Raw genomic sequence first — 14986 nt, forward strand, 5'->3', positions numbered from 1 at the left:
TAGAAGGGTGTGACGTTTCAGGGTCAGAACTGTTAGCTCCCTATACAAGACGTTATTACGTGACCGAGTGGGCTATGACCACTACCACAGCCAACTCGATCACGCTTTTGGCTGCACGAGGGTGACGGCACGCACTATAGAAACCCGTTCGTCTCAAAACCAAAACGCGTAGCGGCGTAACACACATTTTAACCCAAAGAGTCAAAGGAGTCAGCCCCTAGGGGAGGAACACCATTTTTGGCCCTAATTTTGAAAATACTGGTTCAAATCTCTTGGTTTGTTATTTTTGTGCAAAGTTTCTCTTTTATAGTTTTTTCTTAAAGCATGTATGCGCGTGAGGAAATTTGTTTTCACGCTATAGGATAGGCAACTTATATAAGATATTTGAACCAGTAACTGCAAAATTAGGGCCAAAAAAACGGTGTTCGTCCCATAGATGTTAAAAAAGCTGACTCCTTTGATTTTTCGAGTGAAAAACCGAAAATTCCGGACGGGCATATAATCTAAGCGTGATCGAGTCGGCTGTGCCAGTGCCACTACTACTAAGTACAATGTCGCTCACTGTGCGTTGCATTTCTTCAATTTCTTCCTGGTAAAAGACTATTATTAAAATGAATTTAGATGAGAAATGACGCGATTTTAAAAAAAAACAAATTTGATTTTGCCTGTTGGTTTGTTTAATTTCAAACTTAAAGATAAAAAGGAAAGATTTTATTAGCGCCTTTAGTTATTATTTTTAAAATTGTAATGTTTGACCAAGTCTTAAGACTTCAGACTGGAAAATTGGCGGGAAAATGAGATAGTGGAGTGGACTGTAGTCTCGCCTAAGAAGCAATTTTTTTTACAGCACGATGAAGAAGCACGATTGATTGGCGAATTAATTGTTGGAATAGGCGATGACAGACGTAGATGCCACCAACCTAAACGCATTACAGTTGAGGAAAGTGGAAAACTTTGCATTTGAGGGAATTGCTGATGAAACAACGTTAGATATTGACTGTTTACCAAGTTCCAGTCATGCCCCTTATTTCAAGGGCTTAAAAAGAAGTCGAAATTTGTTATTTAAAGAAGGATTAGACGTTTTAGCACATTGGTCGGATGGATTATTCTATTTGGGAGTTGTTGTCCAGGTAATGAACCAAACATCAAGGCCCCCAGATGTCCTATAATTCCTATAAAATCCTATATTTTTAAAACTGTCCTATAAAATCCTAAACTTTTGAATGAAATCCTATAAATTTGAAATTTGGGCGAATTTTAAGCAACCCTTTGGTTAAACCATTACTCGGGTCTAAAAAATATCATAAAATGGGGATGATTTCCCTAGTACAGGTTTGCCACAGTACCTGGAAATCCTGTAAAAGTCAGGGAATTTAAAAATGGGCCGAAAAGGTCAGGGAATTTTAAAAGTTTCAGCAAAGTCAGGGAATTTGATTTTAGTGGGTAAAATTTCTGGGGATAAGTCTTTATTGCAAATCGGTTACAGAGTAATGAAAGTTTCTCCTCATCCTCTCTTAACACAGAAACTCTAGAGCAATCCTTAAAAATGCTGTCTAGAATGGTTTTTGTAAAGTAAATGCTCTGTAAAAATCTCTTAGACGGTTATTTATAGTTAAAATGTTTCATAATCATTTTGGTGCAACAAATACATTGGAAAACTTAATGTAGAGACTTTATTTAATTATAAGCACTTAAAACGTGCTGTGAACATTTACGTTTTCGGCCTAAAAAGGTCAGGGAAAACCTGGAAAAGTCAGGGAATTTGGTTCTGAAAATTCCGTGGCAACCCTGTAGTATTGTAGCTAACTTGTTAAAAATAGCTCGGTATATGGGGGGCAAATTGGACTATAACATAATCAAAGGGCATCCCCGAATCTCTAGTAGAACCAAAGTTACGAGCCTCCAAAGTTTAGTGTAATGCTATTCCTATGGAGGGGGTATGTTTTAGAACATTTTTGCTTAATTACTCGGCCCTGTTTATCGTAGTCGTAAATTTTTAGTATGATTGGATGGGGGATAAATGGGACTATAACATACTCGAAGGACATCCGCGTATCTCTAGTAGAACCAGAGTTATTAGCCTCCAAAGTTTAGTGTAATGCTATTCCTATGAAGGGGGGTATGTTTGTTTAAGTTTTACTTAATTACTCGGCCCCTGTTTGTCGTAGTCGTAAGTTTTTAGTATTATTGGATGGGGGATAAATAGGACTATAACATACTCAAAGGACATGCCCTTATCTCTACTAGACCCAGAGTTACGAGCCTCCAAAGTTTAGTGTAATGCTATTCCTATGAAGGGGGGTATGTTTGTTTAAGTTTTACTTAATTATTCGGCCCCTGTTTGTCTTAATCCCATGTTTTTAGTATGGTTGGATGGGGGGCAAATTGGACTATAACATACTCAAAGGGCATCCCCGCATCTCTAGTGGAACCGGAGTTATGAGCCTCCAAAGTTTAGTGTAATACTATTCCTATGGAGGGGGGTATGTTTATGAACATTTTGCTTAATTACTCGGCCCCTGTTTGTCGTAGCCCTAAGTTTTTAGTATGATTGGATGGGGGATAAATTGGACTATAACATCCTCAAAGGACATCCCCATATCTCTAGTAGAACCAGAGTTACGAGCCTCCAAAGTTTAGTGTGACGCTATTCCTATGGAGGGGGATATGTTTGTTTACATTTTTACTTTATTACTCGGCCTCTGTTTGCGGTACTGGTTCTTAAAAAAAAGATCGAAATTTATATTTTAGTGTCCTATATAATCCTGTAATTCTGGATAACCGTCCTATAAAATCCTATATTTTCATGAAAATATTCCTATAAATATTTTCGAAATTGGGCTGGGGGCCCTGGAACATCTTTCACTCTCTTGACGTCAGTTTCTTCTCTGTTACAATTTTAGGTTAACGAGTTGAGACAAAAGTGTTTAGTAAAGTTTGAAGATTTATCCCACTATTGGTGTTCGTTTCAGCATTTGAAGAAAGGTAAGTCTTAAAACAGTACAATTCGCTACAAATTTGTATTCTCTTTGGAAGTTAAATATGTTTAGCTCAAATTGGTATTAAAATTCAATTTCCTTATAAGAAGCTTCGCGTAACGTTATGGCTTTAACGTTTTCGCGGGGTTTCTTTTAAACCCCAATAAATAACGACGCGTTGTTGTCTTAAGAAGCTCAGTATCGTCATTGTTGAAGTCGCGCCTCGTCCCTTATTTCAAATTGATTAGCCTAGCTTAATTCGATAAGTATGAAAAACTACTGAGTTTCAGCGCAGTCTTGAGGGACCTTCAAGATTGTGGTTGCGTCTTACCTCAGCTGCCATGCCTGGAGCCGATATTGTTTGCGCTACATGCTCTGTGGGACGTTCGGAACCGCCAAACGAAATTGTTCTATGCGATAATTGTAATCACGGTGGGTTTCACGGTCATAACTTAAGACAGATTTCATTCGCTCTGATTGCTAAAAAAATATAAAAATCAATCAATCCGTCTTGTAATTACCGGCATTCAGGGTATCACCAGAAGTGCCACAAACCTAAGATACCCAACAAAGTTTTGAGGCCCGATGTTCCTTGGCTTTGCAGAAAATGCGTCTTTGCTACGACGACCAGGGTCTGTTTTGCGTCTATTTATTTTTGGCTCTGATTAGTTTAACTTAAAAAATATTTGAGCCAAAACTCTCCGATGTTTTTTAATAGCCGGGTGGAGCGGCCAGGAAAGGGGTGGGAGGTGAGTGAAATGTCACCAATCTTGTGAAATAATTGTCGTTTTTAGATAATTAGCGAATGTAATTATGAAATGACAAAAGATTGTTTTGTTGCCTTATTTTTAACGTGCTGGGTTGGTTGTTACTGTTTTTGGTTAACGCTAAAAGTTTCGATTGCTTAAGGCGGCTTCAAAGAAGTCAGCCCCCGGCGGGCATAAATTATTTGAAATACGTCGGTGCCACGTGACCGAGGAGGGGCGTGGTTAAAAGAAACTTAGTTCGTTTTATTTTGAAAACCTAGCAGTTTATGGAATTGGGGCTGCAATCTCGCGAAAACAAAGACTAAGTATACAATCCCACTATATACAGTCTTTGGATCTTGGCGTCAAGTGGAGCCTGCGACGTCAATTACTTTAGACCCACCCACCGCTGCATTTTTTGAAGACCCTTTAAAGCAAAGTCGCGGTTCACGTGGTTCCCCTTCATGTTGACTTTCCTTATGTACCCCATTTTTGGCTTGGCGGAGGCTGGAGGCATTTGTGGGCGGGATTTATAAGTGCACTTATAAATGCCGCCCACTAGCCTTCGCCAAGCTAAACGTGCACTTATAAATCCCGCCCACTAGCCTTCGCCAAGCTAAACCCGGAGGTCGTAAGTGAAGTCAACTTGTAGGGGAACCACGTGACCTTAAATTTTAACTTATACAATGTATTATACAGTTTTGTTTCTGTATTTTTACTGTTTACGCGAGTACTTTGACCTCCCTGCTAACCTATTGCAAGCGTAATATTTCATACATGAATGTTGCACCATTTTTACGCTTTAATCTTATGAAAGCTTATTTTTACTGACGCGTGTCAAACCAAACCGTATTATTCCATTGCAGCTTACTGAACCGTATTACTCCCTTGTATCTGCCATTTTTATGCCTTGACATTTATTTATAAAATTGCGTTATTTGCATTGTTTTGACCAAAAGTATATGGATGTAAAAACAACAAGACGACCGAAGGGCTAGTAATAGTAGCCACATGATCGTACCGTACTTAACAGGCTTACATAAAATTTATGTGAATAGCCCCTCGATGCTCTATTTTATACTGTGCTTAAATGATTACCCGTAATCCTTACTTCAATAAATTTATGTTATAATTGTAATGGTGCGACACAAAGAGAAATTTTTGAGTGAGTAGCCCCTCGATGCGCTACCCTTAACATTGCTAAAATGATTACCCGTAAGACCATTCTAAAAACAACAATGCTAAAATGATTACAGACAAGTAACCCTTAAAAGAAGAGAAAGTTTTAGTGATTACCCCCCTCGATGATCGAGTTACCTTTAACAGTGCTAAAATGATTACGTACTTAACGTTCAATTAATACACGTACAGAAAATTTTAGTTTACAACATAGACTTATGCCGACGCATACTTATCGCGTCTTATAAATTTCTAACGTGAACTTATGGCCAGAAGCGTTAGAAAGAGAAAGAATTCGGTAAAACACCCAATAATTGTAATATCCAGGTGCCTTAAGACCAGTCTAAAAAGAACGTCAGTAAATACTTGCTTTTGCCTAGATTCTAAATTCCCCTCGATTTCTTTGAATGTTGAAATAGGGGATAGGGGAGCGTGATTGAAAGCGTGAAATCGTATTGTCGACGGGTGAGAGGAATTTTAAAGGGAGAGTATAGAGCTTAACCTTACTATCATAAGACAAACGAAAAATATCGACTCACCACAATTCTCTCCCTTTCACTTACGCAATCATTTTAGCACTGTTAAAGGTAACTCTATCATCGAGGGGGTAATCACTAAAACTTTCTGTTCTTCTTTTAAGGGTTACTTGTCTGTAATCATTTTAGCATTGTTGTTTTTAGAATGGTCTTACGGGTAATCATTTTAGCAATGTTAAGGGTAGCGCATCGAGGGGCTACTCACTCAAAAATTTCTCTTTGTGTCGCACCATTACAATTATTACATAGATAAATTTATTGAAGTAATCATTTTAGTACAGTTTAAAGTAGCGGCATCGAGGGGCTATTCGCGTTAATTTTATGTACGCCTGTTAAGTAAGAACATTTGTGTTGCATCTTATGAAACGATGTTTACAGCTTGCAAATAATGCTAAACTAACCACCTGAATTTAATATTTTTATCATCTATGCTACTGACCTTTGGGCTTGCAAAATTTGCTCAACCTTTTCACCCTCAAATATTAATTAAAATCCCGATTGCCCTCTCTTGTTAATTATCATGAAAAATGGGAATTTTTTTCACAAGACGTTAGTAGGTATATAACGCGAGTAAAAGGCAAAATTAATTCAAATATGTAATGTTTTTAGCGCAAGCGTTATTAGCGGTGAAAAAAGTTCTTCCTTATCAAGTATTTTGAAATATTCTTTTATTTGATCCAAGAAAAATAGATCCAAAGTTAAATAATTTGTATATTCGCATTTCAAAAGCTAAAATCCTTAATATGGGATACGTTTCATCAACGAAATAAGCAAGATTGTTACTGTTATTGCGGTGGTCCAGGAGAGTGAGTAGCTTTAAAGGGAGGCTCAAGTGGAAATACAAAATGATTTTTTAACTTATCGATTCTTCTACTAATTATTATTCAAGTTAGAGATTTCATAGATAATTTGAAATTTGCACCTCAGACCAATCGCCTTCTTGTTTACAAAATTTACGTGGAAAAATCCTATAATTTTGAACGTGTCATATAAAATCCTATTTTGAAAGTGTCCTATAAAATCCTATAATTTTGAAAGTGTCCTATAAAATCCTATATTTTTTTTAAACTGTCCTATAAAATCCTATATTTTTTTTAAACTGTCCTATAAAATCCTATATTTTTAAAACTGTCCTATAAAGTCCTATATTTTTAAAACTGTCGTATAAAATCCTATATTTTTAAAACTGTCGTATAAAATCCTATATATTTTTAAAACTGTCGTATAAAATCCTATATTTTTAAAACTGTCGTATAAAATCCTATATTTTTAAAACTGTCGTATAAAATCCTATATTTTTAAAACTGTCCTATAAAATCCTATATTTTTAAAACTGTCCTATAAAATCCTATAGTTTTGACTAAAATCGCCAAAAATCCTATTAAATCCTATAATTTTGTAACTTGCGCGAATTTTAAGCCAATCCAGCAGTCGGGTCTAAAAAATATCATAAAATGGGGATGGTTTCCTTAGTATTGTAGGGCAACTTGGGCAAGTGATATATAGGTAGATACAAGTGGTTATCCGAATCTTAAGGATCCGGATTAAACAAATATAAAATAATTGCAATAAATGAGAATTAAAAATAATAAAATAAACCCGTGAACGGGGAGGTACTCAATTTTTAAGGTAGAGAGTCATCTATACGGTTTTGTCCACGGTGGTCCATGACGAATCCTAGGTTTTATTTCAACGCGCACCAAGAGATATTTCCCGCGCACCAAGAGATATTTCCCGCGCACCAAGAGATATTTCCCGCGCACCAAGAGATATTTCCCGCGCACCAAGAGATATGTCCCGCGCACCAAGAGATATTTCCCGCGCACCAAGAGATATTTCCCGCGCACCAAGAGATATTTCCCGCGCACCAAGAGATATTTCCCGCGCACCAAGAGATATGTCCCGCGCACAAAAAGATAATTATAATTTAATCTTTTAAAATAGATGATTATCGTCTAATAGTCTATTTTCCATCGACGCGGGACGGTAAGTTACTCGGACTGGCGGGTATAGATACGGCGAGGGCCCAACGTGAACGTACGAAGTGCGGGGCCTGGTTTTAACTTAGAAACCATAGTCGCGATTGGCGCTGACCTTTCGTTCACAGCGTCCAAAAAGAGAATCTCCTCTAATTATTTTCTTCGGCCTGTTGGTCCTTTTGGTTATGGCGCTCTGGGCCTTTCCCTTCCATTGACCTTAGGATGTTTTTCACCGACTCCGCGCGTCATGGGTTTTCTTACGCGTACGTCAGGGGTATTTACCTCTTTGAAAAATATATTTACGCCTTTTCAATCGTGCAGGTGTTTTCTCAACTTAAATCTATACAAAGTCGTTTAGGTTTGGCAACCCTATTTTCTAGCTATTGTAATGGGGTATATAGTGATAAACGGGGGGGGGGGGAGATGGGTAGAGTTTAAGGAACTACTGTCGTAGTATCAAAATAGATAACCTGACGGGTCAACCACGCCCGTTGACTAAAAGAATTCAATAGATGTTGTTCAGCTTTTGAGATCCCGAACGGTCGACCAGCATCAGGGACCCCGTGGCGAAACAACACTATTGGAGTTCTTTGAGCTTTAGATTTTAACTATGGAATTTTAAGAATGGTGTTTTTGAAATCATTTGAGTGCGTGAATTTTGAATTTGGAAGAATTTTAAGTAGTACCAACATGAATATTTATTAAATTGGGAAAATAAGTAATTTGGGACCGTCCATAAACTACGTCACACTCTTATGGGGGGGAGGGGGTTTGTAACTTTGTGACGGTCCGTGACGAGGGGGGAGGGAGGGGCCCTACGATGCGTGACGTCATATTTAACATTAATTTTAATACGAAGTCAGTAAGAGGTCGATTGACCCTTTTGTTATAGAAGAAAAAACACAACGTTTCAAATTCCTCCGTGAGAACGACCTCTACAATAATTTAACAAAGTTTTTATTCCGTCATCGCTTAAATAGTAGAAACTGTAAGCATTTCACATACTTACTCGTACGTGTAGCCAATATAAAAAGCGCATTTAAAATAAAGAGACCTGTTCACTGCAGGACTAGCTACACGTACGCATAAGGACTGCTAAATGTAGTGTCAGCTTATCTCTCAAATGTCATCTTTTATTCGCCACTAGCACTAGCAAGGATGAATAGGATCCTCCATCCGATTTAAATGGTTTCGCTTCCATCGCACATTTTTAAAATCTGAATCCCAAGCTCGATTAGCCCAAGGTTTTCAAGTGACAATGTCGAAAACTATTAAGTGTGCCCTTTCACTAAGCTTTATGGAAATATTTTGGAAGGTTATAAAAAAGCACATCCAGACAATATTGTTCTAAAGCTCAATCAGAGGCAAACGATGTTTGTAAAAGCTAAAAACGGAAAAGAACTTTGACTTTCAAGTCGAGCAAAAAATGTCTGAGCGGAAAAGAAGAAACAATCTCTTTTTAAATTAATCAAATTAAATTGATAAAAATTAAGACAAATCATAGTCCGTTGGGAGGGGTTAAAAAAATGTGACGTGGTTTTCAGGAGAGGGGTCTTAGAAAACGTGACGAAGCGTGATCTGGGGGGATGGGGGGTCAGAAAATGCCATTTTTTGCGTGACGTAGTTTATGGACGGTCCCTTTGGACGTTACAACTCGGGCCCTGTTTGCGGTACTGTCCTATAAAATCCTATATTTCCATCAAAAATACCTATAATTCCTATAAATATCTTCGAAATTCGGCTGGGGCCCTGCAAGAAGGCGGGTCGTTACACGGTTGGTCGGAGGTGCTAATTTCAAATTAACTATGAAATGTCAAACTAATTTGATTTTTAAAACCATTTGGAGGTATTTTCTGGATGTTTCACTACACAGATAGGTCAAGAAGCGATATCTAGTTTACTAGGGAGAAGGTGTAAATTCGCCACATTTCTGGCTTTATCTCCAGTCCAAACGTGGGTCCGGAGTTAATCCCCGCCTCTAAATTACAACCAGCATCTCATTGGTTCTTGAAAACTAACGTCAGCGCGACGCCAATGACGAAAATTACGTATTTTCCTACTGAGGAGAGGCAGCGAAATAGCCCGGCGGCCTCCTTTTACTTCCCCCCTTGTATTTTGAAAGGGGGACTGGGACTATGACGCGCGAATTCTTAGGCATCTTATACCTTCTCCGTAGTAAACTAGATATCGCTTCTTGGATAGGTCTTATGATTAGTAGAAGAATCGATTAAAAAATCACTTGATTTCCCTATTCGCCCTCCATTTAAAGGGATAGTGTAATTTCTACGCTAATATCCGTTCAATGGCTAAATTTAACGTTATCAACCATTATTAGATGGTACGTTAAAATGCTTCAATGCCGAAGATGTTTACAGTGGTTTCACGAAGGTAAACACCCCCCCCCCCAACCCAAATCTCTTTCCCGACTGTCATTAATGTTTTCAAAACTAAGTTCCATTTGATTTCCGTTCTATCAGCCTGTCTTCAATGTTTGGATTACCCATTGTTAATGGGTGACCATTTCTACATTTTTGTTTGCACAATTTGTAACTATGGTAAAGAGTTTCTACACAGACTCGAATTATCCTGGTAATATACTGAAAATACTGGTTTTAACCAGGGTTTAAATTAAACCCCCCCCCCCCCAGCCCAAGGGGTTTATTGGCTTGTTTTAAACATAGTTTAAGATTTTTATTGTTTCAACTTCAAAACTTTTCAAAAATGAAACATTTTAAGACTTTTTTCTATTAAGCCTGGTTTTCACAGGACAAATTTCAAATAAGAGCGCCAGCTCGCGGAGACCAAGGCTTACCATTCATGTTGAAAATGTACCAATAGCAACCGATTGATTTTCTTAGACTTTATTGACTTTGTAAAAACGTTCATTTTAATCATATAAATAACGATTAAGCCAAACTTCTTTAAAAAATCGTTAACTATACATTTTTAGAAATTTAACTCGACAACACAAACGCCTTCAATAGGGACTTGGCAATCTAGGCTTAACTCCGCCCCCAGTTGCCTTTATGGTATGTTTTTGAACAGAATGAAAGCTATATAAGCCCCTCCTCCTGGTATGTTTTTTAACACTAGTGGAATGTAGCCTGACGTTGTATGACGTAGTACTGGCAAGTCCCTATTAAAAAAATGGCGTAGAAAAAAACCTCGCGAGCTGACCAAACCCAAGCCTATGACGTCACGCATTCGTCGATTCCTATTGGCCACCGCTTTCCTTTCCGTATAAATTTGCTGAAAAATAGAAAACCCATTAATTCCGTCTCCTGTAAGCCAAGCTTCTAGGCGACAAAGTTTGAGTGAATAAGGGACTTGTCGGTGATCCTACCCTACAGGTGCCGACTACCCCGTGTCCGCAGTCGGTGACTTACCGCCTGTACAAACCTCAACTCCTTCCCTTAATCACATACGACCTAGCGATTTTCTCGCGGCCCTTCAGTAGTGGGCCATGTTGGATCTCGCGCTCTAAAATAACGTCAGTAAAAACTTGCTTTTGCCTAGATTCTAAATTCCCCTCGATTTCTTTGAATATTGAAATAGGGGAGCGGTATTGAAAGCGTGAAATCGTATTGTCGACGGGTGAGAGGAATTTTAAAGGGAGAGTATAGAGCTTAACCTTACTATCATAGCCTCAAGGCTATACGCTCTAGTGGGCAGTATGAAAAAAAAAACCAATTCCGTGCTTGTTGCCCAGAAAACGCCAAACCAAACTTTGCGGCAAGTTAGCACTGAAAAAACGGCCGAGGAACCCCGTTTTTCCCGCGTTTTGGGCCAGTGAAAACTAGGCTTAAGCAGTTAGATTTGAATGAAAATTTCTACAATGCACGCAACTGCTAAAGATAAAAAACCCAATTAAAGCCGTTGGGCTGGGTTTTTTTAATTAAAACCTTGGTTTTTTGAACTCTGGTTATAACGTAAGGGTCATGTAGAACCAACCCTATTGATATTGCAGGGCCGACGTAGCCCATCTAGTCCTTTTTGGTCTGACATTGCAACAACGGAAACGATTCTTTGATTTGGATTCTGAAATTATTCCGTTTATTAACGCGTGCTGGGTACAAATGCAACTTACGGAACCCGTGAGAAGCCTATTTTATTTGTAATTTGTTTTCAAATGAAATCAGAACCAAAAGACGAAATTTGGAAATTTTTTAGATGAAAAGCATTCCAGAAAGCGCAAGAAGAAATATATTATTAAAAACGTTAACCAAAAACACTTCACGGTGATTATAACCCGTTTACTCTTTATTGCAGCTCAGACCACCTAAGGTCATTAAATCAAGTTTTTTGGTCTATGTTTTTTGTCTACGCGTAGTTTCAAGTCTGGTAGCGAAATTAAGAAAAAGATGATGTGGTATTCGTTAAGAGTTAGTCATCCGCCCTCGGCACCATTTATAAATATACCAAGGGCGGGTGCTATTACCGAAGAGGTTTTAACGAAAGTGAAAGCGGAATGTAGAGCCCTTAATGATTCCGCCAGGTATTTTTCAATTATCTATTTGGTAAATTAAGGATGACGCGAAATCGGCGTGAGAGAAATAGGCGCGCTAACTGTGGAACAGTTCAGGCCCGGTGGTACGCTAGAAATGGGGGGAGGAATGCTCGGGAAAATGGCGGGTAGTCTACTTCGGACGAATTACGTCGACCGCCCGCCATTTTTCCGAGTATTATTCCCAAATTTCTAGCGTGCCGCTGGACCTGAACTGTTTCGCGGTTAGCGCGTCTATTTCTCTCAACCTCTACTAAATTACCGAGTAGAGTAAAGTACGTCTATTGTAACGCGAGCGATATCTTTTCACGTATCTTAGCGCCTCTGATCAAAGCGAATGGCCCTCAAAAATGCTTAAGAGTCATAATAAGGACAAGCGGAAAATCCTAAAAGTTTGTCTAGTTAACTTTAACTTTAATATTAATTTACCTTCGGAAACTTTAATCAAACTTTCCAATCACGTATCGTTTCTTTTTACCTTTTGATCGTCTTACCTAAATTTACGAGCAGATCGAAAGTTCGAGCCATTATTCCGGTTCCAGTAGCGCCTCCACTTCGAGCAACACTCGAATTTACAACGTTAAATCAAAACGTACCCGAGAAAAAATTGAAGATGTAATCGAATCTGATTCGGAAGACACTTCCTCTATCGGAACGCTCGACTCGTTCATTCCAAAACCGACTAATTTCGAAGGAAAAAATAACCCCTTTCGAGTTCAAGAGCGAGACAAAAAAGGAAGGGGCGTGGCAGTCACTGTAAATAAACGCAAAGTGCACGTGGATTTGAATCGAGCCAAAAGAGCCAGGCCTTCGGCGGAACCGTTACGCGCTTCCGTCGGTGCCAGTAACAAATCGTCTTCGGATAGCGAGGAGAGTTTGATTGAGAAACGCATCGTTAGTCCAGTTACCGATACAAAAATCCCGGTTAATGATCTTAAATTGTCCATTACTTCCTATTTCGGTGCCGAGAATCGTATCGCGCGTGGAGAGAAATGTAAAATATTGGCTCGGAGACGTAACGCCCAAGGACAAATGCAATATTTGATCGAATGGGAGGGGATATCTTGACTATAAACTTAGTAACAGCCCAGCCCAGCCCAGCCCAGCCCAGCCAGTATCCCGAATTCGAAGAGTTTGCCTTGTTTTCTTAACTGTTTAGTAATTAATTAACGTTTGTTTGTGATAGAAGTTTGTTGCTTTTCCTTTTTTACTCGAGTATCCTTAAAAATGAACGACAGATTTGTTTTTAGCTCTCGACATCGGCGCTGCTTAAGGTCTAAGGATTGTTTGTAACGTCATGTTTCTAGGCCTACACTGGAAATTTCACTTTAAAATGTTTTCAAAACGATTTTCCCTGTAAATATTTTACAAAGGAAACTTTTCCGTATTGCCTAAATTTTTCACTCAGGGTTTTTTACTATTATTATTATTGAAAAGACCGTAGAGTCAAACATATTTTATTCGAGTAAGAACAAAATTTGCAGAGTTTATTACTCTTAGAGTTTTAATTAATTAACGAAATTTTAAAGTGTTATTAAATATTTCGCGTATTTCAAAATATTCTATAAAAGGTGTGTAGATATATTATGAAAATTCAAAACCCACGTTACCGTTTTAAATAGTTTTCAAATGACCAGACTTGTTTGGTTGTGTTTGAAAAATGTGGTAAGCTGCGTAAGAAAACATTTTAGCTCCACTTTTCTATTAAAAAAAAATACACATTTCCTCAATAAATATAAACTCTTACAATATTAGTATTTATAACATAATATTATAAGCAGAAATGGGATGGTAAGCCTATAACCCACAATACAGGAAGGTTTTAGAAACATAGAATTTTTACTTCTCCGAGCAAAGTGACTATGACGTCGCGGAGAGGTATTACACTTGACGTATCTGTGCGTGTGTCTGTCTGTCACCGCGTTTGCAGTTGGCAAACGTATTCGCAACATCCGGACCACGTTCGCGGTTCACAGAAACCAGTATTAGCTTCTACTCCATTATCATCGTTTGGAATAAGATGTACGCGATAATGGGTTAGGGTTACGAGTAACGTCTAGCCTCCCAATGGCCGGGTTTCCACCAATGGTTCACGAAATTGCGGCTTATCATTTAATAATCCTGATCACTTTTAACATTTCAAAAGGGGTTTAAAAATAAACATTTAATTTTGCTACAGTGTTTAGCCGCTTCCAAAACAAATATTACATTTTTCTACAGTTTTTATTTGCTTACAAATCAATTTAAATATCGAGCCAACAATTCCGAGCACCTTTATGATTTCAAAGGCTTTAAGAACAAATGTTACATTTTGCTACAGTGTTTAGTGGCTTAAAAACAATTTAGTCAAACTGGTCAATAATCCCGACCACATTTCAAGGGTTAAAAATATCTTCCTACAATGTTTTGCCGATTACAAAGCAATTTAGGCAATTATATTTATTTAAGAAAAAACCTCTTAATTGCGTCTCGACTCGGAGAGGTTTATTTTTGGTTTCCCAACTTGTTATAATTTGTAATTATGGACGACAGAAGTTTCTCAATGGATTCTTCACTCAGTGTACTTGAAAAATATCAGTAATTAATGTTACCAGGGAATTTGTGGTTACCCCCTCGAAATTTGGGTTAAATTATTGTAGTTAACAATCTTGCAAAGAAGATGGTTTCACGTTTACGAAAGAGCATATACGGAAAATGCTAGCATGTAAAGAAATGTTTTTTTGATGTTGCTGTCCCGCCAAAAGAGTGGTGGTGATGGTCTCGGGTTACGAGGATTGAACCACGAAGTTAATTTGAGTTCCTAGATCCTCTCGAATGAATTGCGGTACTCTGTACTACGTAAATATTCGAATATCTCTTTTTTGAAACTTGGGGACTCGAGTCAAAGGTTGTTGATATAAAAGCTTCTAAACCTGATGTCCCTACACAGTTCTTGCCCAGAATGTAAACCAAGAATTGCGTTTGGACAATCAAGACTAGAAAGCCGCCGCGCTTCTTTTATCTTCTTTGAAATCACGGAGACCATCCGTAACTCGCTGGAATTTTCGGACTGTGGATTCGTTGC

The 14986-nt window shown here is 38.3% G+C and overlaps 1 protein-coding gene across 4 annotated transcripts; it reads left to right on the plus strand.

The window, feature by feature from the left end:
- The first annotated feature begins 146 nt into the window (after positions 1-146).
- On the plus strand, positions 147-13671 carry Pcl (polycomb protein Pcl). 4 transcript variants are annotated; one of them, XM_089852797.1, is made up of 16 exons: positions 147-275; positions 394-592; positions 848-1130; positions 2904-2985; positions 3315-3410; positions 3510-3610; positions 3697-3727; positions 6049-6089; positions 6169-6245; positions 9754-9806; positions 9896-10007; positions 11386-11512; positions 11589-11656; positions 11749-11913; positions 12242-12314; positions 12433-13671. In XM_089852797.1, the coding sequence occupies exons 3-16, from the start codon at positions 897-899 to the stop codon at positions 12988-12990; spliced, it is 1818 nt and encodes a 605-aa protein (XP_089708923.1). In that variant the 5' UTR covers positions 147-275; positions 394-592; positions 848-896; the 3' UTR covers positions 12991-13671. The 4 variants fall into 4 exon arrangements, with proteins under 4 accessions (XP_089708923.1, XP_089708922.1, XP_089708925.1 ...); XM_089852796.1 differs by having other exon boundaries at positions 160-592; XM_089852799.1 differs by lacking the exons at positions 147-275; positions 394-592 and having other exon boundaries at positions 1071-1130; positions 3274-3410.
- The last annotated feature ends 1315 nt before the right edge of the window (positions 13672-14986 follow it).

Source organism: Phalangium opilio, unplaced genomic scaffold (genome assembly GCF_054372755.1).
Source record: "Phalangium opilio isolate 3A_F unplaced genomic scaffold, DU_Popi_V2 ptg000113l_1, whole genome shotgun sequence".
Classification (NCBI taxonomy): Eukaryota; Metazoa; Arthropoda; class Arachnida; order Opiliones; family Phalangiidae; genus Phalangium; species Phalangium opilio.